The sequence below is a fragment of the Olea europaea genome, unplaced genomic scaffold (assembly GCF_002742605.1).
Source record: "Olea europaea var. sylvestris unplaced genomic scaffold, O_europaea_v1 scaffold508, whole genome shotgun sequence".
Lineage (NCBI taxonomy): Eukaryota > Viridiplantae > Streptophyta > Magnoliopsida > Lamiales > Oleaceae > Olea > Olea europaea.
Window position 1 is genome coordinate 99,427 of NW_019263396.1, and position 9,809 is coordinate 109,235.

General features: G+C 29.5%; 1 protein-coding gene across 1 annotated transcript; it reads left to right on the top strand.

Annotated features, from left to right (window-relative positions):
- The first annotated feature begins 2,564 nt into the window (after positions 1 to 2,564).
- Positions 2,565 to 4,983, top strand: LOC111388592. The gene is made up of 2 exons (XM_023013348.1): positions 2,565 to 2,797; positions 4,374 to 4,983. Exons 1-2 carry the CDS (start codon positions 2,630 to 2,632, stop codon positions 4,914 to 4,916), a joined length of 711 nt encoding a protein of 236 aa, XP_022869116.1. The 5' UTR covers positions 2,565 to 2,629; the 3' UTR covers positions 4,917 to 4,983.
- Positions 4,984 to 9,809: the final 4,826 nt, after the last annotated feature.

The window sequence follows — 9,809 nt, forward strand, 5'->3', positions numbered from 1 at the left end:
TAATAAATATATGATTTGAGGATGTATTTGTTTGGTTGCCTGAGCAGTATACTTTTGAGAGAATTTTATAAATTCAAAAAAAAGAGGAAAAGGAAAAGGAAAATTGTTAATTTTTATAACTAAGTATTATAGCACTGACATGACAATGTAGAAAATAAAAAGTAAGAATCGGATTAAACATTGATAGTGATTTGATGAATATAGTAATTTTCGAAATTGTATTAAGAATGTATTTATGGTGGGATGAATATATAAAATTTGTATGGATTTATAATATTCAAATGAATGAATTTAATAAGGATAATATTGGAATTTGACGTGGATGAAAATAATAATTTTTTAAAATTTTAATATTTTAATAGGGATGTATGTGGAGTGGGATGCATATATAAAAACTGTGAATGCAAATAACGTTATCCAACAACCCGTAATTTCCCATTGAAATGAACCTCTACAAATTTTACGTATTCTTTTGTGTTTTTATTTTCTTAATGCTCTTGGTGAGAATAAGAGTTTTTAGTTCTCAATAGAGCCTGTAAACCAAATAATCCATCCACGACAAAATCCACAAAACATAATACTTTATTGATGATTGACGCCCCAAAATTCAAACTATCAAAAACACACAAAAACTCAATCATGATATGAAGCAACAACCCCACCAAAAGTCCACAGTCCCAAAACACCAATAAGCTCTACCATCTCAACAAGGGTAGAAACAAACTACGGCTGCAACAGCAGGCTACCAGTGGTTCCAGAACCAACACAACCAGCAAAATCTGAAGAAAAGGCCTAAAATCAGCCACACCTGCTATTAATCTGAACCGCAGTCACCGGCCAAAGGGAAAACCCAAAACGTGGATATACCAGTGATAGACAAGGCAAACGGCACAAGAAAAAAAGAAAGAAAATATAGAAATCAAAGATAAAAAGGTGAAAAAAAAAGCGACCAAGAAGAGGCCGGACGAGCAGCACAAGGCCACTCATGAAAAACATAATCAAAGACTACATTAAGCCCATGTTTAATGGTCATTATAAAGAGAAATCGGAGGAAAACAATATTTTTAGTAGTGATTTTTTAAGAAATGCGTAGTTAAAAAGTAAGTAAAAGTTTTAAGTTTACTTAAAAAATATTTTATTGTGTGAATGTGAGAAATAAAGAGTTTTAAAATAAAGTGAGTTAAACAAGGGCTAATTCGAAAAAGGATTCATCTGCTTGATATCATGTTAAACAAGAAAGTTTTATTCAATATCTCAAAAAGATTTAAAAGTTACTATAAATAGTGTAAAACCTCAGACCGTAGCTCTGGGAAAGGAAGATATGAGACTACCATTAATAGATAAACATAAATAACAATGATTAATCTAACCAATTTTTATCAAAATATTCTATTCACGTGCTTTGAAATGAGAAAAATACAATTTATCGCATTTTATTATTTATTATTTTTTTTGTAAATTATAATGAGCAAATAACAAGTTGTTTTTGCTCTTATAGTAGACTTTTTGGACGAAAATATTATCAAAGATAAAATATGCTAATTAACCAAAATGTTGAAGATAAGAACGAATCCGAAAATATTTAAAGATCAAAGATTGGAAACCTTAGATGTAATTAAAACGTGGTGCAACTAATAAAAATTTGATGTTGAACAATTATCCTTAACAATTGATAAGAGATTGGACTACTACCTTTAAGAAAAATTGATCTTTCAAGATGGAGAGTTCATTCGAACTAATCAAACATTCCTTTTGTTGAAGAATTTATGTGTAATCACATTATAAACGAGTTTATGCCCACTGAATTGAATCCCTTTGTAATTCGTATAATTCCAAATTATGCTGCTTATACTTCCCAGAATAATAACTTATTTTGTTTTGTGCTTCTTAAAGAATAAACTATCAGGATATGCGGAAGAGATAAAATTAGAATTATTTTAGTTGTACAATCGAGGTTGACAACATATCCACAGGAGGGGGACCCATGATTTTTTTATTCAGCGTGGACCCCCCTCTCATATGTGTGGTTGTCAACCCCAGTTGTACATATAGCATAACTGATAAAATTAATTATCAGGTATGAAGATAAGTAGAACCAGAATATTCTTATTCTAGCATCGGAACCAAATGTTTCTTTAAATTAAAATGCAAATTGCTGGAATTAGGTTGAGTTTATCTCTCGAACTTCTTCATGGATTCACATCATTTAAAAATTTAAAATAGTTATATATAAGTGTAATTTAAACTATCACAACTCACGAGTCTTGCATTTCCAATTTCCATTTTTTCTGCTTTGATCACGTTGGATTGCTATTCTCGTGAATAAACAAAACAACCTAGGCGATATAATATCATATCCTAGGAAAAAAATCAAAAACATAAAAAATAAAAAATTCCCACAATACATACATCATATATACACAATAAAGAAAGTGGGATTGCTTTTCCTCGTTTCTATTCCTAAGTCGGATGTTGCATTTAAACCAGTCTAAGTTCATTTTCCCTGCCATACACATATATGTGTGTATATATATGTGGCTGCATCCACTGAGCAAAGAAGAGAACAGCACAACTTCCACTTTCTCAGAGAGAGAGAGAGAGAGAGAGAGAGAGAGAGAGAGAGAGAGAGATGGAATGGAAGAAATGTTATTTAGATGTTATACTTGTCCCAATGGGGGTTCTGATATGCATGGGGTATCATCTATGGCTATGGCATAAGGTTCGAACACAGCCATTCTCAACCATCATTGGAACTAATGCCAGTGGCCGTCGATTCTGGGTTTCAGCTATAATGAAGGTATATACATTCATATATGTGTGTGTATGTAAAGTTTCAAACTTTATTAATTTTTCCATTTTTGGAGAATGTTTTCATTGATTTTAATGGTTTCCGCCATAATGAAGTAATACACACACGTGTGTGTAATATTTCAAGATTCATTTTATTTTTACATTATTGGAGATTTTATTTCATTGATCTAATTTTGTTGCACCTTCATTCAAATATATGCAAATTATGATATATATATATATATATATATATATATATATATATTTTCATGCATTTCATTTGCTAATTATTTTTTAAAAGAACTAATTCCTTGTTTGATGGGGATTAAAATCAAGGTTTTAATAAATTTTGATAAAAATTTATGAAATTTGAGATTGAAAAATTGTGTTTCCCAAAAAATATGTGGTTAAAATTTTAATTGTTATCTTTGACTTAGATTAAAATCTGAATTTTTTCAATCAATTAGGTGCTAAATTTTTTGAGTTAATACAAAATTAGAGTGAAAATGGTGGCAAACAAAATTCACATTCTTATGCTTAGTTTTGTCTTATTTTAATAATTTCCATTTCTAAAAAGAATTTAGAAGATTGGTCCTCAAAATATTTTGATAATTTGAAATTTCTATTTAACTCTTCATTCATTTCTTGCTAAGGCCTTTTAGATTTTAAAATGGAAAAGGGAATGATAAATGTCTGTCTAATCACTTATCTGAAAAAATAATAATAATGGTTTCTAAACGTGTCAATTTATACTGCTCATGACTTCAAAATGAATTAGTAAATGAGAGATTCAAAGTGCATGTTTGATAAACAGCACTACACACTATTAGTCAAATTTTAACCTTTTTATTTTATTTAATACTATGGAGAACCGTCTAATCTACATTATATAACATAACACAACACAAAACGGTATATTCTTTAAAGAAGTGGCATCATTTCTAGCCAGGAAAAATGGCATAATCTTTATTGGTGAATCCTCTTTTATTTTCTTCAGTCACATGGAAACAATTGAAATGACAACACGTTTTGTAAACTTCTTGTTCGTCTTTAATATTATCGAAGGTTGTAGGGCATAAAAATCGGAAAATCCTAATCTTTCTCCTCCTCATTCTAATTGTCTTATTCAAGATTCATAAGGGAACAATATTAGATTATTTTGTCCGAACATTCACAAAATATGCTGGTTCACACTTCGAATTCCATTTTTGTTAAAGGTGATAGGTAGACATCCACCAGAAAAAAAAAAGTCTGTAGATATTAGAATCATTATAGAGGAACAAACACTAGATAAATACTTAGGCGCTTATGTGCGTGCGTATATAGTGTCACTTTTTTCTCAAATGTTAATGTTAATGTTTGAGATAGATGTATACAGTGAAAATACATGGAGAATAACATCCCAAAATTCAGTAATAAGCCAACCAATTTTCCTCCTCGTGTGTGCTGAAATGTCTCGTCTAAAAGATTAAGATTTGAGGAGAAGATAATATTATTTAATTGAATAATTATGTGTTTGGTCAACAAGCATGAATAAGTGGAAAACAAGACTTGAACTCAGCACATGACTTTTGGTGATGCAGGACAATGATAAGAAAAACATTTTGGCTGTTCAGACACTGCGAAACACGATCATGGGATCGACGCTCATGGCCACCACGTCGATCCTTCTCAGTTCAGGATTGGCAGCAGTAATAAGTAGTACTTACAGCATCAAGAAGCCCCTCAATGACACCGTCTATGGGGCGCATGGAGAATTCATGGTGGCGCTAAAATACGTTACTCTCCTCCTCGTTTTCCTTTTCTCTTTCCTATGTTACTCTCTCTCGATCCGGTTCATAAGCCAGGTGAATTTCCTCATCAACTGCCCTCAGGATAACTCCTCCGTCGTCAATCCAGGGTATGTATCGGAGCTTCTCGAGAAAGGATTTGTACTCAACACAGTTGGAAATAGATTGTTCTACGTTGCACTGCCTCTTATGCTGTGGATCTTTGGACCTGTTCTGGTTTTCTTATGTTCTATAACATTGGTGCCTGTCCTTTACAATCTTGACTTTGTTTTTGCTAGTGAAAAACTAAAGATGGGATCTGAGAATGCAAATGATAATGGCTTTGCATCAGTGTAAAAGATAATACTGCTGTCATATTCACAATTTAATTCCTATTAATTTAATGCTATCAAGTGCTTATTTATGTTTTTGCTTCTGATTAAACACAAAGTAATGCTGACAACAATATGGTCACAAAATGAGAAACTTTAGTGATTTGAGAGGACAAAAGTTGGTGGATGATTTGTCTTTTAACTAAAGGTGACATGTTTATATTAATAACGAAAGAAAAAATAATACAAATTTTAGTAGGGACTCTCCTTACCTCCGACTAAAAATGAATAAAAATAAAAAATATGCTACTTGTATATAAAAATGGTACATAAATAATTGCATAAAATGATATGGAGGGAAAAGATTTGATGAAAAAATTGATTGTGCTTTAAATTGATAAATGATAGAGTGGCATATAATATTATGTAAACCATTATATAAAGTTTGATATACATGTAGTAAAGTCTTAAAAACAAACTTATGCTGGTCAGAGATGGAAGTATACAATGAAAAAAAAAAAAAAAAAATTACACTTCATTCGTCATAGTCATACTTTTCTTTACTATACATCAAATGTAGAAACTCTTCATTTTCGTGTCAATTTCAAACTCGCTACTTGAACAAGATCTTCATAAACTTATTATTGTACCCTAAGTTTGAGGAATTCATAACTTCACCATCGTCTCATGAATACATCCAAAAGTGTCGAAGGCATATTCCCCAAGTTGGAGGATGGTTAGAGAAATATTCTTCGACCCTCTTGTAGTGGAAATCGAAAAGAGTAGGTTGTAAGCCCTTGTTTGAGCCCCATTTTTGGGGAAAATGATGCATTTTAAATAGTACATTGATAGAGAATGTATGGTTAAAAATTAAGGAAATGTTTTAGATTTGTATATAATATTATTTTATTGATGAATGTGTGGTTGAAAATAGGCTTGGGCAAAAAAATGAAAAATCGACCAGACCGATTAAACCGAACCGACTTGGATTGGTTTGACATTGATAATTGATTTGGTTTGATTTTCTTTTAAACAAAATCATGATAGGTCAGTTCAGTCATAGTTTGAAGTCTCAAACCGCTGGTTCATCGAAACGACCCAACCCAACTCACCTACATATTTACATTTTTTTAAAATTTAAGAAAAATAGAAAAATAAAAAGATAAGCCCTAATTTCATAACTTTTTCTCGATTCTCTCTAATCATAATATTGTTGGTATGTAAAAGTACTAAAAATTTCCCCTCATAAGCTCATTATGTTATACTTAATGTGTTTCCAGACTTAGATAGTTAAATTATATAATACATAAAAAAAATTAAGTTTTCTATTAATTCGTCTCTATTAATCTAATTTTATTTGTTAGTCAATAGTTCTTGTAATATTAAATTATTTTATTATCTTAGCTCTTGTAATTTAAGTGGGTCCAAAACTTAGACAATTTTTTTTAGAACAAAAAAAATCTTTTTGGACTAAAAGTTCAAATCGATTGACCGAATCGAACCAAAACAAACTAATTTGGTTCGGTTCAGTTTAAGAGATAGAGTGGGTTGGTTTGGGTTGAGATTCGCCCAAACCAATTGGTTTTGATTTTGGTTGGAGTTAAAATCGATCCAAATCAAATCGCGCCCAGACTTTGTTGAAAATGAATTTTGAAAAAATAAATTTTTAAAAGAATGGGGCTCAAACAGTAGATAAATGGAACAACTTGCAAACAATTATCAGTGGAGTTAGACGGAAAATATTTGTGGGAGATTAGCCTACTTATAATTTTAAATTTTAGGTATTCTATCTATATATTTAGCTGCGAATAACATAATATGAATTAATTTTTTTATTTATAAATTAGAAAGTAAATACGGGATCCAAATTGTAATAAAATGAAAGAGTTTATAATGATTACGTAATCGAACCATGGAAACTGTAGAAATCAAATTAAGGACTTGTTAAGTAGTAATTTTGAGAATTAATTTTTTTACTATTAGAGAGAAAAGTGAGTCTTACCTGTGAAAGAAGAAATAAAAAATGACGAGTGAAATAGTAAAATAACGATCAAAAAATTGATTTTTTTGAGAGAAAAAGCACTCCAAACATGCACTAAATTTGAAATCTAAGTCGCAAATCTAAGCGTAGAGTAGTCACGATCTTTCTAAAGAAGTTGGTCCACGTCATCAGCAAAAAGTCTTTTTTTTTTTTTTTTTTTTTTTCTAAGAAGTCAAATATCAAGATTTTCCACAAAGATGTTCTTCAAAGATGATGATCGAGATAGACGCATGAAATTCTAGTTTGGAAAACTGTTCTTTTACTTTTTAAATTTTTTTCTTCTCTTCTATTTTCTGAATGAGTTAATATATAAAGATATTTTGATTTATTTTATGCGGAAATCACACTAGTTAACCATGTGCTGATTTATTAGAGATTTGGACAGTTATTATCTTTGCGATTGATTGTGTAACTATAATTAAAAAAAAAACTGTGAATTAATTTGCTTTCAAAGGTTTGAGACCAACTTGTTATTCTACTATAATGAAAAGATTTGGATAATTAATTTGCTTATTTTAAAAGATTCAAGATCAAGACCTACTTTCTACTAGATCATTAGTTTAAAAATAAGTAGTGCAATTTTCTCTTTTTGTATTTCAAAATTATAAAATTTTCAAGTAAATAAGAAAAAAAAATTAAAACAATCATCTTAGTTAATGATAAGTATATTTCATACTATTATTTGAACATAAAAGTATAGGACATTTAATAGTTCTTCTAAATAATTATAGCCTAATTTATTATATATTTCGTTTTTTAAATAAAATTCGATGATTGGAAGTTGAATTGAAAGAAAGAAGCAAAAAAGGCGAAAAGGGACGAAATCCAAAGTTTAAGGACCAACTTGTAAATATTCAATAGTTTATTCAAACCATAAGACAATACTTTGAAGATTGATATGGGTCAATTGGATGTAATTAGAAGTCAAAAAGGAATAGAATATAATGAAAAAATTGTCACAAATCAAATTTTAATCGCACAAGTTATATTTTAAATTTTTAGTCAAAGATTGAGACTCATTTTCAGCATAGTAAACATATTTTGGGCATAGTAAATGTCTGAATTCGAAACTTTTACTTCATCAAAGTCGTAGCCCTTTGAGTTGGTTTTTCTACTCACTTTGAATCGCCTCAATCGTGTATCAGGAGACAAAGTCGTTACTAAAACATTGATTGCTATGCAGAGACAAAACACATGCACTCTGGAAGGTAACGTTCCTTATTCAATTGAGGCTCTTTTGATAACCAATTTGGACGTGATTTTTAACCAAATTTCAATTCCTACAAATACCTAACAGCAAAATACATATTAGACACCTCTCGTATACATGATATACTTCAATATTTATCAATTACTATCATAAAATGAATAAAATTCGTAAGTAAAGATTCATTGAGAAACCATTGAAGAGATTCAAGATTTCAAGATTCATCTTCATACTTTCAATTTATCAAAAATCAGAGTTATATCTTTTTACTTAAATATGATTTCTTGTAATATTGATATACTATGCTAGTTTATACATTGTTAGGATGAGATGAATCCTTGGTATGATATTTTTAATTTTTAATTAATTATTTTGACTTAATTTGGCTTGATTTGTGGATATTTACTATAGTTTTTATCGCTCTTTTCAATTACATAATCACCGATTGAATTGTTAGTGAATTTTATTGTTACCGAAAAAGATAATAGAGTTTAAGCCTAATATAATAAACATATGCTTTATATGATTTCAATATGCGTTTTTAACACTTGTTAATGCATTTATCATGTATGCATATTTCATTGAGAGATAAAAGGGCCACATGGGGGAATATATTTAATCGCTATTGAAAGGGGGTTTCCATTAAATTCGAAACATTGACCAATATAAACGATTTCAAATTATCACTTTAATTGTTACACTAAAAATAGAATAATAGGGATTCGAAATATTAGCAATGCATATCACATATTTGAAAAATACATTTACTTGCTTTCACTAGTTTAATTAATAATTTAGGAATTAGTATAAAAAAAAATCAAAAAACTTGTTTGTTTTCGATTAAAATTGCAATTAATTTAATTCGGTCAAATAAATAGTTCTTGTGGGTTCGACAATCTATTAACTACGTTATTACTTGTTGATGATCCCGTTTACTTGATGAAAATCAAAGGGTCAGTTAACAATACAAATTATGAGCAAATATAAAAAGAAAAGTTGTACACTGATTAGATGTAATTTGCGTTCAATACTTATAAAGGTAGTTTGGGACTTCCCTTCGTTTAGGCATTTATGATTTTCCATCACTTCGTAATTTTACTTTATTGCCCTTCGTTTAGGCATTTATGATTTTCCATATCTCTTCGTAATTTTACTTAGTGCTCAATAAAGATATTGCATTTACTCTATCAAAAATCTCTAAAGTTAAGATGATACAAAGAGAAATTGATTTTGTTGGATTTACTTTGCTTTTTCAGCCATTCTTCTTTATTAAAAAATTTCAAGTGTCCCCTTTCTTGGTAGGACGTTTTCCATCTTTTTGACGTTAAAATTGTTGTTTTGTTATTGTTATTTTAAACTATAATATCTTTGAACTTACCAATTGAAAGCAATTTTAATGTTAGCTTCTTATCATTGAGTGAATCTACTGAGCATTGATTGTCGAGCATCTTCAAGAGACATTCTATTTTTATAAAGAGCATATTTTATTATTTAGAGAGTTAAAATTTTGAAATATTTCAACAAATTCTTTATATTTAACACTTAATTTTACTATTCTCAAAAAAATATTTATTATTTTCCCCTATCCTCTATTTTAACTAACTTTTCTTTAAGAATGTGTTTGATTACATTTATTTTTCATGGAAAATATCAACTTTCCACCCAAATTC